Below are 21,924 nucleotides of genomic sequence, written 5' to 3'. Positions count from 1 at the left end.
CACACACAGTATTAGTGCCTCGGGACAACCAGTGTGTCCCCAGGTATAACCCTGCTACATTGTAATGTGTGTATCTGTATATTTACATGATCATAATATTATATTTATTATAATACAGTATTAATATATATATAGTATGTGAGAGAGTATGATGGTACACGTAAGAGAGAATAGTAGGGTGTGTAAGACATTCATTTTGGGGGTGGTGGTCGCTTTATTGCTGCCGGAAACTATTTTTCTTGACAAGCTTAGGGAAAACATCAACATTCAGTTCTAAGAAAAAACAATAGAAATCAAAGGGCTCTGCTCAGTGGAGAAATGGAATGGAAAAATGATCAACATCAGAACATTTTTTCTGTGGATAATTCTTTGAGTATTCTCCATACTCAGACACTGAGGTTCTCTAGTTCTTTCAAACTTTTAAATGACGGCAGTGACTAACACTAAGTCTATGACATTGGTCAGTGCTCTTCACACTGATTTGACATTCATATAGTTTAGACCTGTGTGCTGCACCTTAAGCTTAAAAGGACAAACTTTGATTATAGAATTTACTGTATCAAGGTGAGCCCTACCGGCCCCCCCCCCTTAGCAGCGCCACTGCACTTTGGCGCATTACTCCGCAAGTCAACCAGTGACTCTTCTTACTTCACTCAGGATTGATCTTTACCTACCAACTCCACACCAGCATAACTGATACAGGTGTGGGAGATGCTGCCATCCTGTCTGACGTGACTGTGATGACTGGCTGCTCACTAGTGCACCTTCACTGGCCTCACGATTCCATTACGATTCAGCAGTCAATAATACAAATGCACAACGATGCATCTCGATGTATCACATCCACAATTTCCTAGATTATTGGTTGCTTTTTCATCAGTTAAAAAAATGAAAATTGACAAAATAAGGTTATGAATAACAGAAAGTCTTTGACTTTGTCAGTGCTCTTCACACTGATTTGACATTCATATAGTTTAGACTCGTGTGCTGCACCTAAAGCTTAAAAGGACAAAACTGTGATTTAGCCTTTAATGTATCAAAAATATAAGAAAAACTTGTGTTTTTTCATGCTTCTATTTTGAAAGTGAAGTTTCTGTATAGATGCGGACTTACTGTTAAGAATATGTTACTTCACCAAGGAAAAGTTCTATGTTTTAGCGCCCTATGACGAGGCACAAGCTCTTACGGTTTTGTCTAGGACAGTTTCAAATTAAACCGATCAGTTGAAAGTCTCAAGCATCTTTCGGGGTATGCTACAGATAGATAAAGGATAGTTTGCATTTTTGTTTATAATTTCAATATTTCGTTTGTTAGTGTAAACTATTGTATTTAGTGGCTTTATTATGGAAGATTGATGTGTAGTTCCTGTTATAAGCAGGGTGTTGGTTGGGACTCTTGTTTTGAAAGGGATTCTAACGGAAGAGGGATCTGACAGTAGAAATGTTTTGAGGTGTGACTGAGAGTAAACGGTTTTGATGCTCGACTCAATAACCATCTCTCTTCCTGTTTCCTCCTCCTCTCTCCTGCTGACCTGCTCTCACGTTAACTAATGAACACTCTTCACTAGTTATCAGGACCTGATCAGTAAATTAGGTTTATTTAGTGTTTGATTCGCTCCAGAGTTTATGAGGCTGCATTTAAACATCCTGAAAAATAGAGGGATAATGAGTGAATTTTCATTTTTTAGTGACCTCTTCCTTTAAACTTGCTGAATCTGTTCTGTGGGAGGAGGGGCGGAGACTGAGAGTGAAGAGTTGCTCAACTGGAATCCTATCGGTGCATTATAGAGGATCTGGGAACATGTAAGTACGACAATTTGATTGCATTATATTCACCAGTAAATGTATTATGAAGATACTACATAAAACAGTGTGTGTAGAAACGGACTGCACTATTTTGTCACTGCTTTGCTTTGACAAACGAATCAATAACTAATGAAACATAAAACTAAGTTCTGTTTTAGAAGGTGAGTAACAGAAGACCAGCCTGTCTCCTCCTGTATAACCTGTATAGTTTAACATTATTAATTAATATAAATATTTCCCCTCTTACACACACGTATATGGTAACTTATCACCGTGATGCAGCTCTTGACTGGAAACGAAAGTTAAGTATCATGCGATGTTGATGGATGACCAGCAGGGGCTGCTCAAATGAACTGAGTGTAGATGTTTTCAAGGTGTTTAGGTTCTGTCTTGTTTGCATGCTAAATCCTCTAAGTTATGTCCAACCTTTCTGGCGATGGTCTGGTTGTGAGTATGATTTAAAATATGTTGAAACCTCACAGACAATATCACACACAGGTGCAGTTTAAACAGTTGGTTATTTGGGTTAAGGTACTTTCCAATGGATTTTGTTTTCACTCATCAATATTTAATTGGATACGTTTCAGTAATGTCAAAGCAACAATGGCCGATTCACTATTTTTTTTCATTTCAGTATCTTTTCTTGGACATGGATGATTTTGTTCGTAACAAACTAAGTGAGTGGGGTCTCAGCAAGTTGATAGAGACTTTTAAAGGTAAAGTATAACCGTGTATCTTTGGGGGGCACAGATATATTAATGAACCACCGACTAACACAGACATAAAAATGCTGCACCTTTGTTGAGGAGTTTAAAACTGACATATTAGTCTCAGTGCACACAGTCTGTTTTCACAACGTATGAGAAGCACCAGCAGTAAAAACCCTTTTAATTTTCACACACTTAAGGACACGTTCATCCACTTGATAGGAATTAGTGGTCTGTAGGTGTGTGTGTAATTAAAATAATTGTCTGAGTACAATAAGCTATTAAATCAAGTCCAACAAGAAATCAAATATGTATTGACCTAATCCAACCATGTTAACTCTGTGGGACTGACATGTCAACACCCAAATGTGCCAACACCCGTTTTGCTCCAAATGAAACAATAACAATTTGTTTCACCTGAATATTTGTACAGATGAAGAAATCAATGAGGACCACTTTTACAATCTTGAGGATGAAGAGATCAAAGAATTGATCCCAAGGGTTGGATCAAGGAAAACATTCAAGCGACAATTCAAGTTGTTAAAGGTAATATTCTGCACTGTAAAGACGATTTAAACTAATACCAGTGGATATGACAGAAAAAGGAGGATAAACTTGTGTTAAAGGTTCTGATAATGCTGATGCCACTAGATGGACACAAAGAGTTTTATAAAAATGTTGCTGCTGTTACCGTATAGCGAATGTTTCCTATTATTACTATAAAAAATAAATCTAACTGTAATCTGAACCTTTCATTGCAGTCATACAGATTATATTTTTCGTGTTTGCTGAATCATTTTTTGAAAAATAAATTGCCTCACTCAATTTCAAGTAAAAAATAGCAAATTTCTTCTTTCTGTTGGATGTTTCTTGACTGATGTTTAAGAGTCAAATATATATGTTCATGCTCAGGTTTTGCCATCCACCAGTGAAGCAAATGATACAAGTGAGCTATTTTAAATCTTATCGTATTATTATGTACACAGAGACCACATTTCAATATTTTGAGAAGAACTTGTGACAACCTTTTTCTTTCTTCCTTTTATATATGTATATAAAAAACAAGGCAACATGGATATGGATCCTAGAGAGGAGTCCAGCCAATGCCAGGCACCAAGTGTTAAACGGAAACGGCCCAACTCTGCAGCAGGTATTTATGTTACATCCTCAGCAATAGCAACCTTCCAACCTTTGGATCCTAAATGAGTGGATCTCCAGTGAACTTTCTGCTGCTTAATACCTTTTCTTTACTGTTAAAAAGTTATGACTTTTTTAAATTTAATTCTCAAATATTATGTTTTCATGTTCTCATTGAATCAAAACTGTCTTCTTGTAATAATATGATACTATTCAGGAATTCTATTAAATGTAGGTCAAGTAAAGTTAAATCAAGACTGAGGAAAAAATACCAGATGATCTAGAGGGAACCCCAAGAAACAATACAACTAATTTTTCAATTTATTTTAAGGCTTTGATAAGAATATCTTTTCCTGAAGGAGCAGAATTAAAAAAATCTAACTGATGTATGATTGAGAATCTGCCTAATATGTCTTAAAATGAGACACAATTTCTTCAAAAACAACAACTTTGTCTTAAATTAAGACCAGAGAAACATTCTTACTTAAGGTTTTTTATTTTAATTAAAACATTACAAAATTCAGCTTCTTTGAAAAGTCAGAACCATCTATCATCTCTCATTCAGGGCGAGACCACTTTCTACATTGTCAATCATTGACAGACTAAGAAGCAATTTTCGACAGTGTTAGGGCTTTTTCAAAAATAGTCAAAAAACAAATACTCCAGTTATTTTAACCGTATAACATAACAATAATTATTTCTATTTTGCTCTGCATGTATTATGTTGACCTGACCTCGCCCTCCTGTTTAAAATGTGGCAGTCTGGCAGCACTCATTTTCAATGAATATAAATATATACAATTATTTGATGTCATTTTTGAAATGATGTATTTGTTCAAATGGCCTTACCCCTAAAATAAAGGAAACAAAGGAGTTTGTGGTAAAAAAAATTCTCAATATTCGCTGGAAATCTTTTTTTAAAAAGTTATCATTCATGAAATACGATTATTTTTCTAAAGCAAAGCATTCTAAACAATATTACTGATCTTTTTTGGAAACAATAGTTCATGGGTCCTGCTTAATAGTTTTTTACTTTGTACTTGGCAGAGAAATCCATAATGAAGGAAGTGAACGACATAATGAAAGACGTCAAGGCGAAACTTCAAAATGAAGAGGAGACAGAGCTCAATGATTTCCTGCAGTAAGAAATTTCTCTCTCTGACAATAGGACTAAAATGTGTTAAGGATTGTTGTTATGTTGGGCCCAAAAGCAGACACCGATTGTCAGATCTGAACAAAAGGAGAGTTTTATTTGAACAAATAAACAAAGGCAGGCTGTGGCGGCAGGGTGCTGAAAACGAAGATGATGACGAGCGGCAAGGCACACGGGAAGTCTGGGTACATGGAGGAAGGAAAAATACACGGATTAGTAATTCTCAAAGCAAAGAACACGAGGGCCGAGAGAATCATGTGAGCGTGCTCTACCGAACAAGACAGAATAATCTGGCAGCCTAGTGGAGTGAAGACCAGGCTTTTATTGAGAGGTGATTAGATGAATGAGAGCAGGTGTGCCTTGTCAGCTGCAGCGGTGAAGCCAGCAAACGACCTGCAGGGGAAGAACAGAAAGGGGAGGGAAAGAGAGAGAACAACAAAACAACAAATAGAATCATCACGAAAATAGACAACAAAAATAACAACTCAACAGGCAAAGGCAGCCCTCCAGCATTCTGTCGTGGGGCATGTTCAACCAGGAAGGGGCGGTTTAGGCCATAGCCAGAGAAGGCCTTTTGGGAACAAGGTACCACCATCAGAATGCCGAAAGTTGGTAGGCCTTGAAGTCCGGCAGTAGGAGGCAACAAGATGTGCTCAGGCTGTCACTCAGGCAAAACAGGGGCAGTGGGAAATGGAAACAGGCAGAAGCTTCCTGCTTTTATTCCAAAACCTCTAGCAGGTGCTGAATGAAGATCCATCCTGCTCACTACACTCAACCCGAGCCACCATCAAACACATCCTCACATGTTGTAGAGTAAGTCTCTCACAAGGTAGGTATACGTTGAGACACAACCAAGTACTCAAATGCCTGTCAGCAACTATTGAAACAAAGAGAACTGCCACCAATGCCTTGAAGGTGGAAGTCCAAGAAAGGGGAACAGGGACAGTGAGGGCCTCCTCCACTGACCAGACTGGAAAATGCTGGTGGATTTAGACCAGCAGCTAAAAGTCCCATCACACATTGTCACCACCACCCTATGTAGACATCTGCGTTGTCTACTTAATAGAATTGACAGTACCCTGGGAGGAGGCTGTTGACAAAGCAAATGAGAGGAAAAGGCTTTGCTATGCAGAAATGGAACCTATGGCAGAGCAATGAGGCTGGAAATCAATAGTTCGCCCTGTAGAGGTTGGCTGCAGGGGTCTTAATGCAACATCCACCATCACGTTGCTCAAAGATCTGGGAATCCACGAAGAAGCCCTGTACCAGACCATAAAAGAAACCGCAGAATGTGCAGCCACAATCTCTGGACCAGTTGGAACGATCTTAACTGGGCCCCAAGATGTTAGGAACATACACCCAGGTCTGGTCAACCTGTGGTGGGCTGCCTTAGAAGAGGGGCTCTTGTGATTTTAAGGCCAAAACAACTGTTGATGCTTGGTACACTACTGACGATCTGTCCCTGACAACTGTTGGTGGTCACTAACATCAGCTTACAACTTCTGGCAGTTGGTTGCAGAAGATCTTCAAACATACAAGGGATATTCACAATCCTGTCCTATGTTCTAAAACTATAGTCCAGTACAGTAACCCATTATATTTAAAGCAGTAAGAACATTATCTTTCATTTTCATTTGGTCCTGAGTAAAACTAATGAGCACGTACTGAGTCATGTTTGTTATGACAAATACATGATTGCAATCCACCAAGGTACAAGTGCATGAGGCCTCTTAAAGGAATGTGAGATGGTAGTCTGACCGGTTGATGTTCCACCCAAAACACTTCCATGATTAATTAAGACACTGAGTACTAAGTACTACTTTTTTGCTTGGTGCTGCAATACATTTTGTGATGGCACTAAAACTTGATTCCCTCTGGAACTCTCTCCCTTTACATCATCCGATCCTCCCCTGAAACTTGTAATAGTAATCTGAAAACACGTTTTTATTCATTAGTCTTTCAATGTGCCTAAATGGTTCCATATTGTTATTGTTAATAAGCTGTTCTTCTGTCAAGTACACATCTAAGATCTGGGAACACTGGCATGAGTGCCTTTTTTAGCCCTTCTTTCCTTGTATATTTCTATGTAATGTATTGTTTGTATGTATTGTTGTTTTATTTACCATGTAGGCCTTGCGCCTGTAATAAAGATTATATAATAAAGTTGATTTATTGTTACTGGTGTAGGTAGTGATTATTATAATGACAATACTTTTGTTCTTGTTTTTAATTTCACTGTTGTTTTTGTGTTGTAAAGCACTTTGGATCAATAATGTTGTGTTTCAAGTGCCATTTGAATACGGTCAAAGTCATTTCTAATAAAGCCAATTAACCCATAATTAAATGTATGTACAACAGGAATAAAATCTCTGATTTGGAGACAAGAAAAAGGATGCTGGTTGGTGTCTTTGGAAAAACCGGGGCTGGAAAGAGCTCTTTGATAAATGCCATCGTTGGAGAGACGAATCTTCTGCCCTCTGGAAGCGTCTGTGCATGCACCTCAGTCATGTTCAAAGTGGAGGCAAACAACGACAACAAAAAATATGAGGCAGAAATTGAGTTCATTAAAAAAGAGGTGAGCTTGTTAATCTTTACTTTTTACAAGTTGACAAGTTACATGGCAGCTACAAATATCCAGTTGCCAGACATTAAATGCCGATAAATTCAACTAACCTGATGATTAATTTCTTTATAAGGACTGGAAAGAGGAGTTGTGGTTTTACAAGAATCTTCTGGATGATGATGATAATGATGCTCGTGAAAAGATGACAGCACTGTATAGAGAAGATTGGGAATCAAAATCTGTTGAAGAACTCATGGACAAGAAATATTTCAAAGAAATTCCTGAATTCCTCAGTTCAGACAAGAAAACGTTGAAATGTCAATCTGTAAGTAACATGAAAGTCTTTATATTGATTTGTATATATTTTATTTAGATTTTGCACACTGAGTCAGAAGTTTGGATTTTGTGTTGATCTTTTAACAGTTAAGTTATTAAGTCAGGTCATTACATTTTAACTAATGCAATGTGTATTCTTAGTTCTACTCAAAAGCATGTATGCAACTAAAACCATCAAAACAGGACTTAATTTCTCTACAATCGTTCAACCGTGTAACATTGTTTATGTTTAAAATATTGATTTATATATATATATATATATATATATATAAAAATAATAAATACCTAAGTGTTCATTATCGCTTTAAATTTTACTTTTGTTGAGTCTGCAGGTTTAATTATCTAATTTTAACTCTTTTTTATTTATTTCAATGATAGTGGTTCAGTTTTCTTCGTAATTTGTATATGTGTATAAATATTATTATTTGCATTGTTTTACTCAATTAATTTATTTTATTTCAGGCTGAAGAGCTACGTGAAAAGATTGTCAAATACATAAGTGCCTCAAACAAGGAAGACGATGGAGTGAGACAGTACTGGCCCTTAGTGGAATGCGTGACTGCCAGGTTGCCTAACAAGGAACTTCTCCAGCATGTCACACTTGTGGACCTTCCAGGAAATGGAGACCGTAACAAGAGCAGAGACAACATGTGGAAAAAGGTCACTTTTTCACATTTACTACTGTTTGTTGTATTTAATATTGTTTGTGTGTATTACCTGGAAATTTATTACAAAGCACTGATAATTAATTGTTCATAATTATCTTGATATTATGCCTTGTCAGATGGTTGAAAGTTGTTCTACTGTGTGGATTGTGGCTGACATTAATCGAGCAGTAGCAGAGAAAGAAGCTTGGGAGATCCTGCAAAATGCCAGTAGCCTAATGGGAAATGGTGGCGAGTGTCAGCGCATTCACTTCATCTGCACCAAGTCTGATGATGTTGGTGTGCAGTAAGTCATTTAAGATTCCAAAAGTATGAGTTTCTGTTGACCTTGTGCTGCTGTTGAGCAGACCCGGTGTCAGCATTGAGAATCACTTTAAACGATAAAGCAATAGATTAGTTCAGAATCTACCTTGCAGATAAAAATCGAGAGTTTATATCCAGATGGTCACAAAGCTCTTTGCAGAAGTTCCCCAATTGCAAAGACTGTTTCATTTACAATTTGTTCTCTTGTAGGTCAGGAGCTGATGTCCGTGATCTTGTGCTCAAAAGAAACAAAGCAGCCAAGCGCCAAGTGAACAAAGAATTCAAAAAACAATGCCCAAAATGCAGCGTGAGATTCTGCAGATCAACACAAAATCTGATCAACAAAAATTGTCCTGAATTCAAACCTGCCTCATCATCAAACCCTTATTCTTTTCAGGAACAATTCTCATTCGAAGTGTTCACTGTGAGCTGCAAGGAGTTTCATAGTAGCGTACATCTAAAGCCAGATGACACCGGTGGGTAAAGTGTTTCTTCAAGTCATGACAAGTGAATGTCAAGTTTAAATTATCACCCAGAGTTTGAAATTTAAAAGTTTTAAAGGAAAACTGTGTTGTTATTTTTTATAGAAATTCACAAACTTCGGGCTGTACTGCAAAGTCTGAATAACAATCACTCAGAGGCATTAAACTATGTGTCTGGAGCTTGTGGGATTCTCTCTCTGATTCAAGGGACAAGATGCAGGGAAGTGGTAAGATGTAGTAATGAAACCTGTGAAAGTGTGTTAAATCCTCCTCATTGGCATTTATGTTCCCAGAAAGTAACATTAACATCAAATAGGTGAATGCTCAAATGCAGTTTAAACATGAAAAAGTGAAATAACTTTGTTTAGTCCTTCCTACCCCCAACTGATTTTTGTTTTCTTCAAGCATGTTCAAAATCAAGACTCATGTAAATTTCATCAATTCATGTGAATTTGTATTTTATTATAGGACGACAGTAAAATGCAGGCTTGCAGCGACCTTGAAGAAAAGATGCAGCATGAACTCGAAGTACTCCAAAAAGCAATCCACGAGATCTACACGACCTTTGAACAATGCCTCACTGAGGGGGTTGAAGAATCACAAAATTCATGCGAAGGACAGATGAAGTCCATGTTAGATGCTGTCTGTATTTATACTTTAATTTAACTACGTATTTTGCACTTCATATCTATTTGAATCATATATTTATATTAAAAAAAAAAACTCCTCCCAGAAAAAAAAGGGGAGTGGTTTCCACAGGACATTGAAGTTTGCTGTTAAGAACCATGGTGTCTTCAAAGCAAAGAATGGAAGGAAAAAGAACATCAACATGACTTTAAGTTCAAAACTGACTGGCAGCATCGATGAGGAATTCAGGATGACCTTCCCGTGAGAAATTATAGTGACGACATTCATTATTTTCAAAGTTTAATTGTCTAAAGGATGTATTATATAATGTAAGCATTTCAACTTTTTCAGAAATGAAGATAAAAATGGACCATTCAAGGGCGCCATTGATTCGTTTTCACTGGACACAGAGAGAATGATTAACACCTACAAAGATGTTGATCTGCAACTGCGTTTTCTCAAGACAGAGGTGTGTGTGTGTGGGGCGGAGGGGGGGGGGGGTGAGACACTTGTGTCCGTTTTTCCTTTACAAAGGCTGTCCATTGTTTTATTGTGTTGAGCTCTACTATTTTTTATTTGTATATCTTTTTTGAGGTTTACAATAACACTCTCTCAGTCTGTCTCTCTTTCTATCTATCACTCTCTCTCTCTCTCTTTCAGGAGGACAAACTCAAGACAAAACTCAAAAAAATCATCCGGGAGGATAAGAAAACAGTCTACAGCAGTCTGACAGCGACAATCGAGGACAACATGCAGAAATGCTATACAGGTGATAAAGAAGATCACAGCATGTACAACCTCTGGTTAAAATAATGCACATTTGCATCATGATTGTACAGAAACATGGGTTTGACAACAGTGTTCTATTGTAGACGCTGCCAAAATTACAGGAGTCGGCTCAATGGAAAACATGAGGCGCACTATTATGAACCATGTGCATGATCAAAAGGACACCATGTTTCAGATGGTGAAAGACAACATGCTGGAGCAACTAAATAAGATGAGGGTATGTCAGATTTCATATATCTACAATTCGAGGTAATAATATTCAAGTGCTGTGTGTATCATTCTGAAAGATGCTTTTTCTACAGTCACTGTCTGAATCTAAATACACATCTAAACAATGAATGCATGTTTGATTCAGCAAATCCTGAATACATAATTTGGCTGTGTGAGTGAAAAGTAATACCGATGGTTTTGATTTAGGGGAAAATCTTAAAAAATCTGGAGGAAACCCTGATGGAATCAATCGAGCGGTCACTCTGGACGGATGACTGCTCATTCCCAGGTAGAAAACATATGATAGAATTAGTCATTGTAGCGTAATTGATAATGTGCATATTGTACACAATAAGCGTTTGTTTGCTTTTTAGATGTTTCAGGAGAGCTTGCCATGGTGGAGACATTCTACAATCAACTGAAAGCCAACCCAAATCCAAACTGAGCTTTCAAACAGATGTTCCTTACTGTCAATGAAAAACAATGACAACACATTACAAGATAACACAACAAAAATACACATTACACAACTATTATACACATTTTCATCAAGATATTATCCTTGTTCTCTTTGAGTGTATTTGACTTTTTTGTTCATTTCATGCAGCGATTTTAATGTTTGTTTTGGCATCGGGCGTTTTCATCATGAACTGATCAAAGTCGAAAGGAAGGTGGTTGACATGCAGAGGTCCACAGTCTCATTCAAACCAGGAACATTGTGGTGAAAGTGCGACATATCTTTGCCACTGGGCCCGAATGGCTTTGTCTTTTCACTGATAATAAGTTTTCATGTTTTTCTGTCAATGATTTTATTTAGTTTCTTTTGTATTGCTTGATTGGCACATGAGTGCTCCTGATTTTAAGGATTTTTAATGTGAATCTTAGATCTTCAATACTAGTTTTAATTATAGGCTGGATAAGACATAAACTCTTAGCTTTTCGAGTAATGATCTCATGACTTTGTTGTATTCTACTTTTTATGATCTAATTAAATATATTAGATAAATGATTATTGGTGTGTTCTGGAAAGCAGAGAAGGAATTGTGAAAAAGTTCACCTGCAGTAAGCGATTCTCAACTTATTTCAGCTCAAGCTTTGTTCTTGTGTTCCTGGCTGGACACCAAAAATCTGTTGGCTTATGCGACATTAACATTGTCATAATAAATCAATTGAAACGTTTTTGAATTTAAATGTTTTCTGTTTTCAGGCCAAACCATCTCAGTACAGGAAAGTTGGAGGTATAGTGGTTGTGCAGGTTATCAAACGCAAGAATGATTCATGCAAGAAAACAGAACATGCAGACACATGGATGGTCTATAAATGGGGATGAAAATAAAACTTCTGAAAACAACAAGTAAACTAACATAAACGACTGATATATTTTAAAAGGCCCAATTTTATGTATCACTGAAGTCCGAGCTGAGATCTACTCTCTTCTTTTAACCAAAACACACAATCAACTCTCAGGAAACTGACCTGAGAGAAAACACGTTTATACATGTGTAATAAATTTACCAGAAAAACCCTGAACCAGCGGAGACATCAGGTTCCTACAGTTCATTCTCCTCTGCAGTCATTTCACAAGTTTTTACTCTTAATACTTGTCTTAAACTACAACTTGTATAACACATACAATCTTATCCTGCTATTTACTACATCCAACTGTTCATCCTTCTCAAATTCGTAAAACTGTAAACCAACAATGTTCAATCTCTATACCTCACGGACACAGGACAAGTTGTCCTGAGGAGGTCTAGAAACCGAATAACCTCTCCCTTCTCTCCCAGGAGAATACTAGGAATAAAAATGATAACAAAGCCTCCAAAATGGCAATGTCCAGGTATGCCAAGACAATTTCCTAAACGTAATGTTAATCAGCTTACAGGGAAATAAACTCACAATAAACTGAAAGGAGGAACTGTTGCCGCCTCAGGAGAAGTATTACTATATAAGTTAGAAATAAACTCAAGACAAGCTCCCCTACGAACAGTTGTCTTCTACCAGAATGGTAAAAATCAAGACCTGTGTAGATTTCAATTCAAATGAATTTCTGTTTTATTTTAGGTGGACAGTAAAATGCAGGCTTGCAGAGACCTTGAAGAAAAGATGCAGCATGAACTCGAAGTACTCCAAAAAGCAATCGACGAGATCTACAGGACTTTTGGACGATGCCTCACTGAGGGGGTTGATGAATCAAAAGATTCATGTGAAGGACAGATGCACTCCATGTTACATCCTGTAAGTATTTATACTTATATTTGACAACTAATTTCACACTTTATATCTATTTGAATAATATATTTATGATAAAATATTTGTTCACCGCCCAGCAAGGAGAAAATGGTAGTGCCTTCCACCAGAGATTGAGGTTTGCCGTTACGAACAATGGCGTCTTCAAAAAGAAGAATGGAAGGCAAACGAACATGAACTCGACTTTAAGTTCAATACTGACTGGCAGCATCGATGGCGAATTCAGGATGACCTTCCCGTGAGAAATAACTGAATGACGACATTCATTATTTTCAAAGTTTAATTGTCTAAAGGATGTATTATATAATGTAAGCATTTCAACTTTTCAGATATGAAGATAAAAGTGGACCATTTAAGGACGCCATTAATTCCTTTTCACTTAATGATGATTAACACCTACGAAGATGTTGATCTACAACTGCAACTTGTCACGGAACAGGTGTGTGTGTGTGTGTGAACATGGGGATTCAAAGCTGCACTGGTATCACTAGTTGGCCGAAATACCTTACTGATACACTTGTGTTGTATTTTCCTCTACTTTTTTTTTTTATGTTTACAGTAGTTTGTGAAGACTCTCTCTCTCTCTCTCAGGAGGACAAACTGAAGAAAAACCTCAAAAGAATGATCTGGCATGATATGGAAACTGTCTGCAGCGGTCTGACAACGACAATCAAGGACAACATGCAGAAATGCTATACAGGTGATAAAGACGATCACAGCATCTACAACCTGTGGTTAAAATAATGCACATTTGCATCATGATTGTACAGAAACATGGGTTTGACAACAGTGTTGTATTGTAGACGCAGCAGTGATTACAGGAGTCGGCTCCTTAGAAAAAATGAGGAGCACCATTAACGACCATGTGCATGATCAAAAGGACACCATGTTTCAGATGGCGAAGGACAACATGCTGGAGCAACTAAATGAGTTGAGGGTATGTCAGATTTCATATCTTTATCTACAATTCGAGATAATAATATTCAAGTGGTATGTGTATCATTCTGAAATATGCTTTTGCTCCAGTCACTGTCTGAATTTAAATACACATATAAACAGTTAATGCATGTATTATTCAGCAGATCTTGAACACATAATTTGGCTGTGTGAGTGAAAAGTAATACCGATGGTTTTGATTTAGGAGAAAATCTTGAAAAAGCTGGAGGAAACCCTGATGGCATCAATCAAGCGGTCACTCAGGACAGATGATAACTCATTCCCAGGTAGAAAACATATCATGATAGAATTACGTAATTGATAGTGTGCATATTTCCCACGATAAGCGTTTGTTTGTTTGCATTTTAGATGGTTCAGGAGCAGTGTTGGGAGTAACGGCGTTTAAGTATAACGGAGTAATCTAATTAATTACTTTTGTCATCGTTACAACGCCGTTATCGTTATTGATAATGTAAAATGGCGCGTTACTACAATTTGGTTGAATGAAGCGTGCGGTGTCATATTACACCCCAGCTGCGTGGAGAGAGCAGGGCGTGGGGATGACGACACCGTTGCAAACGCGATGATGATTGGCTGGGTGGGCGCGCGGATGCCCTGCTCACGCTGTCTCACTGCACGCTCTGACTACAGCTCAAGACAGCGACAATGGCGACGAGCCAGGGAAATTCAAAAGTAGCGTTCAATAACTGGAAGTACCGGCACTACTTCTCACTCTTGGAAATTAAAGGCAAAAATGTCTATGTATCATGCACGCTATGCCCAGGGAAAAAAACTTTATCCACGTCTGCCACAAGTAATTCAAATCTAATAAAGCACCTTACATCAACCCATGCGAACATGACACTTGTTGCTGCTGCAGCTGCTAACCCAAGCCCGAAATGCAGCTAGCGTGAGCTCCAGAGAAGGAAACGGAGACACTCAAACAACCCTCGATTTTTCGGGTCAGCAACAGGTGACCAAGGCCGAGCTGAACACACTGATTGCAGGGTATGTTGTTGGAAACATGCTACCCCTATCCACTGTGGAGTCAAAGTCATTCAGAGCTATCCTTGCAAAAATACCAATACGAGGAGGAGGACAGGGGGTTGCCCCATGCCGAAACACTTTTGCTGAATTCATCGACAGTGAATACGAAAAAATGAATATTGAGCTCAAAAAGTCATTGGAGGAATTAGAGTACATTTCAACTACAGCAGACATCTGGACTGCCCACAATAAAAGTTACATGGGTGTGACAGCACATTGGATCAATCCAAATAACATGGAAAGAGAGAAAGCAGCTCTTGCCTGCAGACGGTTTAAGGGGCATCATACTCATGACGCCATTGCAGTTGAGCTTGACAATATACACTCAACATATGGGATAACACACAAAATCACAGCAACAGTGACTGATAATGGCTCTAATTTCGTTAAAGCATTTAAGAGGTACCAGCCACTTGAGAGTGATTCTGACGAAGATGAAGATGAGGTGACATTTACAGACATTAATGATGCTCTACATGCAACTGCTGATGATCCTGATGTTGTGATCACTTTGCCCCCCCACAAGAGATGTGCATCACACACACTAAACTTGATTTCATGCACAGATGTTGACAAATGGCTGCTGTCGCAACCTGCAACAAAGGCTGTTTACAGAAGTGCTACTGCCAAATGTACTGCCCTATGGAACAAGACTAGTGGATCATCTTTGGCTGCTGAAACAGTTGATGAGTTGGTGTCAAAAACGATACGGTACAACACGATGGAATTCCTTCTATGATGCCCTGGCTCGAATCTGTGGAATATCCATGGCAGACCTTAACACCATCTCCTCCAAATTAGGACTGACAGCGATAACAGAAAGGGAACGCCAGTTTTTAAAGGAGTACTGTACTGCGATGAAGCCCCTTACAGTTGCTTTAGATATACTTCAGGGAGAAGACAAATGTTTTCATGGTACACTCCTACCAACGATGGAGACATTAATGCTGAAGACAGAAGCCCTTAAAAGTGGCCTGCAAATACTGAGGGACCTTCCTGACGCCATAGTCAAAGTAAGAACCCATGAATTGAATACTTTTTATTTATTAAGTGAACATTGCTGTAGTACTCATAATAATAATTACTACTAATTATAATAATAATAATAATAATAACACTGATTTGTGTTGATCCATACATTTAATGTGATTATTTTTTATAATTTCAGGCTATCAAAACCAGATTTGCTGATGTCCTGGGAAATGAAGAGGCGATACTTGCTGCCGTAACTCTTCCAAAATTCAAACTTCGCTGGCTGCGGTCACAGGAGTTAAAGGATAAGGCTAAGGCAAGTTTGCTGGCAGAGTGCCGTAAAATTGTCCATGAAGAACCACAGCCAGGTACCAGCAGCACATGTTCACATCACACAGATTCAGCCAAAGAGAGCGATTTCTTTGCTTTTGAGGAGGATGAGGACACCTCTTCAGCAGAAAACCAGGTGGCAGACTATATTAGATCTTCAGAACAAAACTTAAACTCTCTGTGTGGATTTTCTCTCATCAAGAAAATTTCACTACGTTACAATGCTGCTACTCCATCTAGTGCACCTGTTGAGAGACTGTTCAGCCTGGGCAAACTTGTTTTCTCTCTGAAGAGGAACAGGCTGTCGGACAAAAGATTTGAAAAGCTTCTCCTTCTACGTTACAACCACTGGTTTAATTGTTAGATGAGGAGTATTTCAGTATAGATAGATTAATGCATTGATCATTTTCACTGAGAATGAACAACATGTTAAGCTACATTGAGAGTTGGATAGTGCTCTGTTTATTGTGCAATAATATACAGGTTCAGAGAATTGCACTACTTAAAGGTCAAATTTTCGATTGTTTCTTTTACAGAGATTTGCACTATACTTAATGGCCAGATCTTCCTTTGTTACTTTTTACCCAAGTTTACATTTGCGTGTTTTGCACTTGATTGCAAAGTGTGAATAGCTGAATATTATTTATTTTTAACATTTCATTTTGTTACTGTTCTGAATATTTAAGAGTTGGATAGTGTTCTGTTTATTGTGCAATGGTATACAGGTTCAGAGAATTGCACTACTTAAAGGTCAAATTTTCGATTGTTTCTTTTTTACCCAAGTTTACTTTTTTGGGTATTTGGTTTTGTACTTGAATGCAAAGTGTGTGAATATTATTTTATTTTCAATATTTAATTTTGTTACTCTACTGAATATTTAAGAGTTGGATAGTGTTATGTTTATTGTGCAATGGTATACAAGTACAGATAATGGCACTACTTAATGGCCAGATTTTCCTTTGTTTCTTTTTACCCAAGTTTACATTTGCACTTGAATTTTATTTTCAATATTTATATTTATATGTTTTAATTCTATGCAGGCTGCAATCTATTGAGTTCAAATAAATACCAAATGTTCTAAAATACTGTATATAGTGTTTTTATTCTTCAATCAGTTAATATAAACATCTTTGACGTTAAAGATGTTACAGAACGTAACAGCGTTATAAAACATGAAAAATAACGCCACAGTTACTTTGCTGAGTAACTAATTACTCTAACAATGTGGTAACTGAGTTACTAACTCAATTAATTTTTGGGAGAAGTAATTTGTAAATGTAACTAATTACTTTTTAGAAGTAACTTGACCAACACTGTTCAGGAGAGATTGACATGGAGGAAGACGACCAAATGCAGACGGAGCTTTCATACAGTCTTTCCTTACTGTCACTATCAAACAATGACAAAGCATTACAAGAATAACACAAAAAAATACACATTCCACAACTATAACACACATTTTCATCAAGATATTATCCTTGTTCTCTTTGAGTGTACTTTGACTTTTTTTGTACATTACATTACATTGTTCAGTAAATGATTTTATTTAGTTTATTTTGTATTGCTTGATTGGCACATGAGTGCTCCTTGTTTTAAGGATTTTTAATGTGAATCTTAGATCTTCAATACCAGTTTTAATTATAGGCTGGATAAGACATAAACTCTTAGCTTTTCGAGTAATGCTCTCATGACTTTGTTGTATTCTACTTTTTATGATCTAATTAAATATATTAGATTAATGATTATTGGTGTGTTCTGGAAAGCAGAGAAGGAATTGTGAAAAAGTTCACCTGCAGTAAGCGATTCTCAACTTATTTCAGCTCAAGCTTTGTTCTTGTGTTCCTGGCTGGACACCAAAAATCTGTTGGCTTATGCGACATTAACATTGTCATAATAAATCAATTGAAACGCTTTTGAATTTAAATGTTTTCTGTTTTCAGGCCAAACCATCTCAGTACAGGAAAGTTGGAGGTATAGTGGTTGTGCAGGTTATCAAACGCAAGAATGATTCATGCAAGAAAACAGAACATGAAGACACATGGATGGTCTATAAATGGGGATGAAAATGTTTTTATTACTTAAAATAAACAAATGATCAAACTGATTTCTCTGAAATACATGAAGCATGTCACTAAAGGTTTTTGCGTTGGTGTAACTCCAGTGTGCAATGTTGGTTAAAAAACAAATGAGAACATTTTGATTCATGCAGAAAGCACAATAACATAAGTGGCATCTAATGACTCAATTGTGCTGACAAACTATCATGTCACAAACAGTTCAGACCATAAAACAGCTCAGGCCATAAAAGACTTTAGACAGAGCTGCAAAAGTTTACTCTCAAATACAAAACAGTTTCAAACACACTTAGTTAAGTTTTCCAATACACCTCATATGCCAGAAGTTCAGTTCCACTTTGCAATAAACAGCAGGCATTCACTTTGGGGGGTGGTGGTCGCTTTATTGCAGCCGGAAACTATTTTCTCGACAAGCTTAGGGAAAACACCAACATTCAGTTTTAAGAAGAAACAATATAAATCAAAGGGCTCTGCTTAGTGGCACAAATGATCAACATCAGAACATTTTTCCTGAGGATCCTTCTTTGAGTATTCTCCATACTCAGACACCGACGTTCTCTAGTTCTTCCAAACTTTTAAATGACGGCTGTGACAATAGCAGTAAGTCTATGACATTGGTCAGTGCTCTTCACACTGATTTGACATTCATTTAGTTAAGACTTGTGTGCTGCACCTAAAGCTTGAAAGGACAAACTTTGATTATAGCATTTACTGTATCAAGGTGAGCCCACCCGGCCCCCCCACCCCCCTTAGTAGCGCCACTGCACTGAGGCGCATTACTCCGCAGGTGAACCAGTTACTCTTCATACTTCACTAAGCACTGATCTTTATAAAAAACCTGCTGAATTCATTTTATATTCCTGGATTAACAGGGCGTTGCTTGTTCTGCAACAGTGAAGTTGACGTCCTGACTCTGTGCGTCACGTTATGTCTTGTGTTGTGTAGCAGGTTAAAACATGTTTCTCAAAGTCTGGAGTGAATCAAACAAACACAAAGTAAACGTCAAGCCTGTACGTGTCCTAATAACTTGGGATCAGGGAAATCGTCAAAGTCAGATTTTATTTATTTTATTAAATCACTATATTTATCGGAATATAATATTAATTTATTTAAAGGGGACATATTTTGCCCATTTTACCACAAGTTGATATGGTTCCTTGGGGTCTTAATGAAATGTCTGTAACATATTTTGGTCAAAATACCACAAGGATCATTTAAAACATCACCCTTTTTACCCTGTCTAAAACAGCCCTCCTCAGAGTGACCTGTTTTGAGAGCCTGTTCCTTTAAAAGCTAATGAGCCAGCTCTTGTGTCTTCTGAGGCTTGGACGTTATGTATAGATCTGTGCGGATCTGTGCAGCCGAACACAGCGCATCTTGAATGCTTCATTTGCTTCATGATGCTAGTTAGCTATTCCAGGTGTATCCGAGATTTGCAAAAAGTGAAGTGCTTTGGCAAATATCGTATCTATAATGAGTGTAGGGGGGCTGGAGGATGAGAGGGGGGGGGAGACTCCCATTTCATTGTGACAAGAGACTGATAAGGAAGCGCATTCGCAGTCACTCAAGCATGAGGTTTCTGACATACATGAATCATAGCAAATCACAGGTGTTGTTTTTTTCCAGTGTTTTTGGGTCGGCAGACATGACAGATACCCATATTAACGTGTAGAAGCACTAATAAAGTGGTATTTTCATAATATGTCCCTTTTACATTAAAAAGGGAACGAGCTTAAGCCCCCCTGAAATCTATGTGTGCACCTGCCAGATCAGACAGTTGGTTTGTACTGAACTGGAGTTTCCTGTTTCCTCCTCCTCTCTCCGGCTGACCTGCTCTCACGTTAACTAATGAACACTCTTCACAAGTTATCAGGACCTGATCAGTACATGACGTTTATTTAAATAGAGGGATAATGAGTGAATTTAAATTTTTCAGTGAGCTCTTCCTTTAAGCTCGCTAAATCTGCTTTGTGGGCGGAGGGGCGGAGACTGAGCTTGAAGAGGTGCTCAACTGGACTCATATCTGTGCATTAAAGAGGATCCGGGAACATGTAAGTAAGTACGACAACTTGATTGCATTATATTCACCAGTAAATGTATTATGAAGATACTACATCAAAAAGTGTGTGTTGAAACGGACTGCACTCTTTTGTCACTGCTTTGCTTTGACAAACAAATCGATAACTAATGAAACATAAAACTAAGTTCTGTTTCAGAAGTTGAGTAACAGAAGATCAGCCTGTCTCCTCCCGTATAGCCTGTATAGTTTAACATTATTAATTAATATAAATATTTCCCCTCTTAACCACACGTATATGGTATCTGATTAAACTGATCACTGTGTTAGAACTCTTGACTGTGTAAACGAAAGTTAAGTATCATGCGATGTTGATGGATGGCCAGTAGGGTCTGCTCAAATGAACTGAGTGTAGCTGTTTTCAAGGTGTTTCGGTTCTGTTTTGTTTGCATGGTAAATCCTCAAAGTTATGTCCAACCTTTCTGGCGATGGTCTAGTTGTGAGTATGATTTAAAATATGTTGAAACCTCACAGACAATATCACACACAGGTGCAGTTTAAACAGTTGGTTATTTGGGTTAATGTACTTTCCAATGGATTTTATTTTCACTCATCAATATTCAATCGGATACGTTTCAGTTATGTCAAAGCAACAATGGCCAATTCACCATTTTTTTTCCCTTTCAGAATCTTTTCTTGGACATGGATGATTTTGTTTATAACAAACTAAGTGAGTGGGGTCTCAGCAAGTTGATAGAGACTTTTAAAGGTGAAGTATAACTTTCTATCTTTGGGGGGCACAGATATATTAATGAATCACCGACTAACAAAGACATAAAAATGCTGCACCTTTGTTGAGGAGTTTAATACTAACATTTTAATCTCAATGCACATATAGTCTGTGTTCACAACATATAAGAAGCACCACAAATAAAAACCCTTTTAATTTTCACACACTTAGGGACACATTCATTCACTTGATAGGAATGATTGTTGTGTAGGTGTGTTTGGAATTGAAAGAATTGTCTGAGTACAATAAGCTATTAAATCAAGTCCAACCAGAATTCAAACATGCAATGACCTAATCCAATCCAATGTTAACTCTGTGGGACTAACATATCCTTTAATATTAAACCAACAAATGTGCCAACACCCGTTTCGCTTCAAATGAAACAATAACTATTTGTTTCACCTGAAAATTTGTACAGATCATGAAATCAATAAGGACCACTTTTACAATCTTGTGGATGAAGAGATCAACATATTGATCCCAAAAATTGGACCGAGGAAAACGTTCATGCAACAATTCAAGTTGTTAAAGGTAATATTCTGCACTGTAAAGACAAGTTAAACAAATACTAGTGGATATGACAGGAAAACTTGTGTTAAAGGTTCTGATGATGCTGATGCCACTAGATGGATACAAAGAGTTTCATAAAAAACTACAACAAAACAAGAAACTGTGAATTCAGCTTCTCAAAGAAAATTACACACAGTTTTGCACAGTGTGTGATCTGAAC

At 37.5% G+C, this 21,924-nt stretch overlaps 2 protein-coding genes across 2 annotated transcripts; both read left to right on the top strand.

The window, feature by feature from the left end:
• The first annotated feature begins 1,714 nt into the window (after nucleotides 1-1,714).
• On the top strand, nucleotides 1,715-11,956 carry LOC133023439 (nuclear GTPase SLIP-GC-like). The gene is made up of 20 exons (XM_061090467.1): nucleotides 1,715-1,802; nucleotides 2,440-2,521; nucleotides 2,946-3,058; nucleotides 3,425-3,458; nucleotides 3,579-3,662; nucleotides 4,697-4,790; nucleotides 7,161-7,377; nucleotides 7,499-7,690; nucleotides 8,164-8,361; nucleotides 8,486-8,652; nucleotides 8,880-8,976; nucleotides 9,067-9,145; nucleotides 9,257-9,378; nucleotides 9,620-9,793; nucleotides 9,885-10,039; nucleotides 10,130-10,247; nucleotides 10,439-10,547; nucleotides 10,651-10,784; nucleotides 10,985-11,066; nucleotides 11,152-11,956. Exons 2-20 carry the CDS (start codon nucleotides 2,455-2,457, stop codon nucleotides 11,220-11,222), a joined length of 2,307 nt encoding a protein of 768 aa, XP_060946450.1. The 5' UTR covers nucleotides 1,715-1,802; nucleotides 2,440-2,454; the 3' UTR covers nucleotides 11,223-11,956.
• Nucleotides 11,957-15,747: 3,791 nt separating this feature from the next.
• On the top strand, nucleotides 15,748-16,909 carry LOC133023444 (uncharacterized). Its single transcript, XM_061090472.1, has 2 exons — nucleotides 15,748-16,023; nucleotides 16,179-16,909. The coding sequence occupies exons 1-2, from the start codon at nucleotides 15,778-15,780 to the stop codon at nucleotides 16,674-16,676; spliced, it is 744 nt and encodes a 247-aa protein (XP_060946455.1). The 5' UTR covers nucleotides 15,748-15,777; the 3' UTR covers nucleotides 16,677-16,909.
• Nucleotides 16,910-21,924: the final 5,015 nt, after the last annotated feature.

Source organism: Limanda limanda, chromosome 17 (genome assembly GCF_963576545.1).
Source record: "Limanda limanda chromosome 17, fLimLim1.1, whole genome shotgun sequence".
NCBI classification, from domain to species: Eukaryota; Metazoa; Chordata; class Actinopteri; order Pleuronectiformes; family Pleuronectidae; genus Limanda; species Limanda limanda.
The sequence above is the reverse complement of the archived record's forward strand: the minus strand, read 5'-3'. Positions and strand labels throughout refer to the sequence as shown.

What these genes read in the sequence shown, in the direction of transcription:
- LOC133023439 (XM_061090467.1), top strand. Translation starts at nt 2,455, where the DNA reads ATGGATGATTTTGTTCGTAACAAACTAAGTGAGTGGGGTCTCAGCAAG. An exon ending in AAACGTTGAAATGTCAATCT is followed by an intron (nt 7,691 to 8,163) that starts GTAAGTAACATG and finishes ATTTTATTTCAG; the next exon opens with GCTGAAGAGCTACGTGAAAA. An exon ending in CATGCAGAAATGCTATACAG is followed by an intron (nt 10,548 to 10,650) that starts GTGATAAAGAAG and finishes GTTCTATTGTAG; the next exon opens with ACGCTGCCAAAATTACAGGA.
- LOC133023444 (XM_061090472.1), top strand. Translation starts at nt 15,778, where the DNA reads ATGGCAGACCTTAACACCATCTCCTCCAAATTAGGACTGACAGCGATA. An exon ending in TTCCTGACGCCATAGTCAAA is followed by an intron (nt 16,024 to 16,178) that starts GTAAGAACCCAT and finishes TTATAATTTCAG; the next exon opens with GCTATCAAAACCAGATTTGC.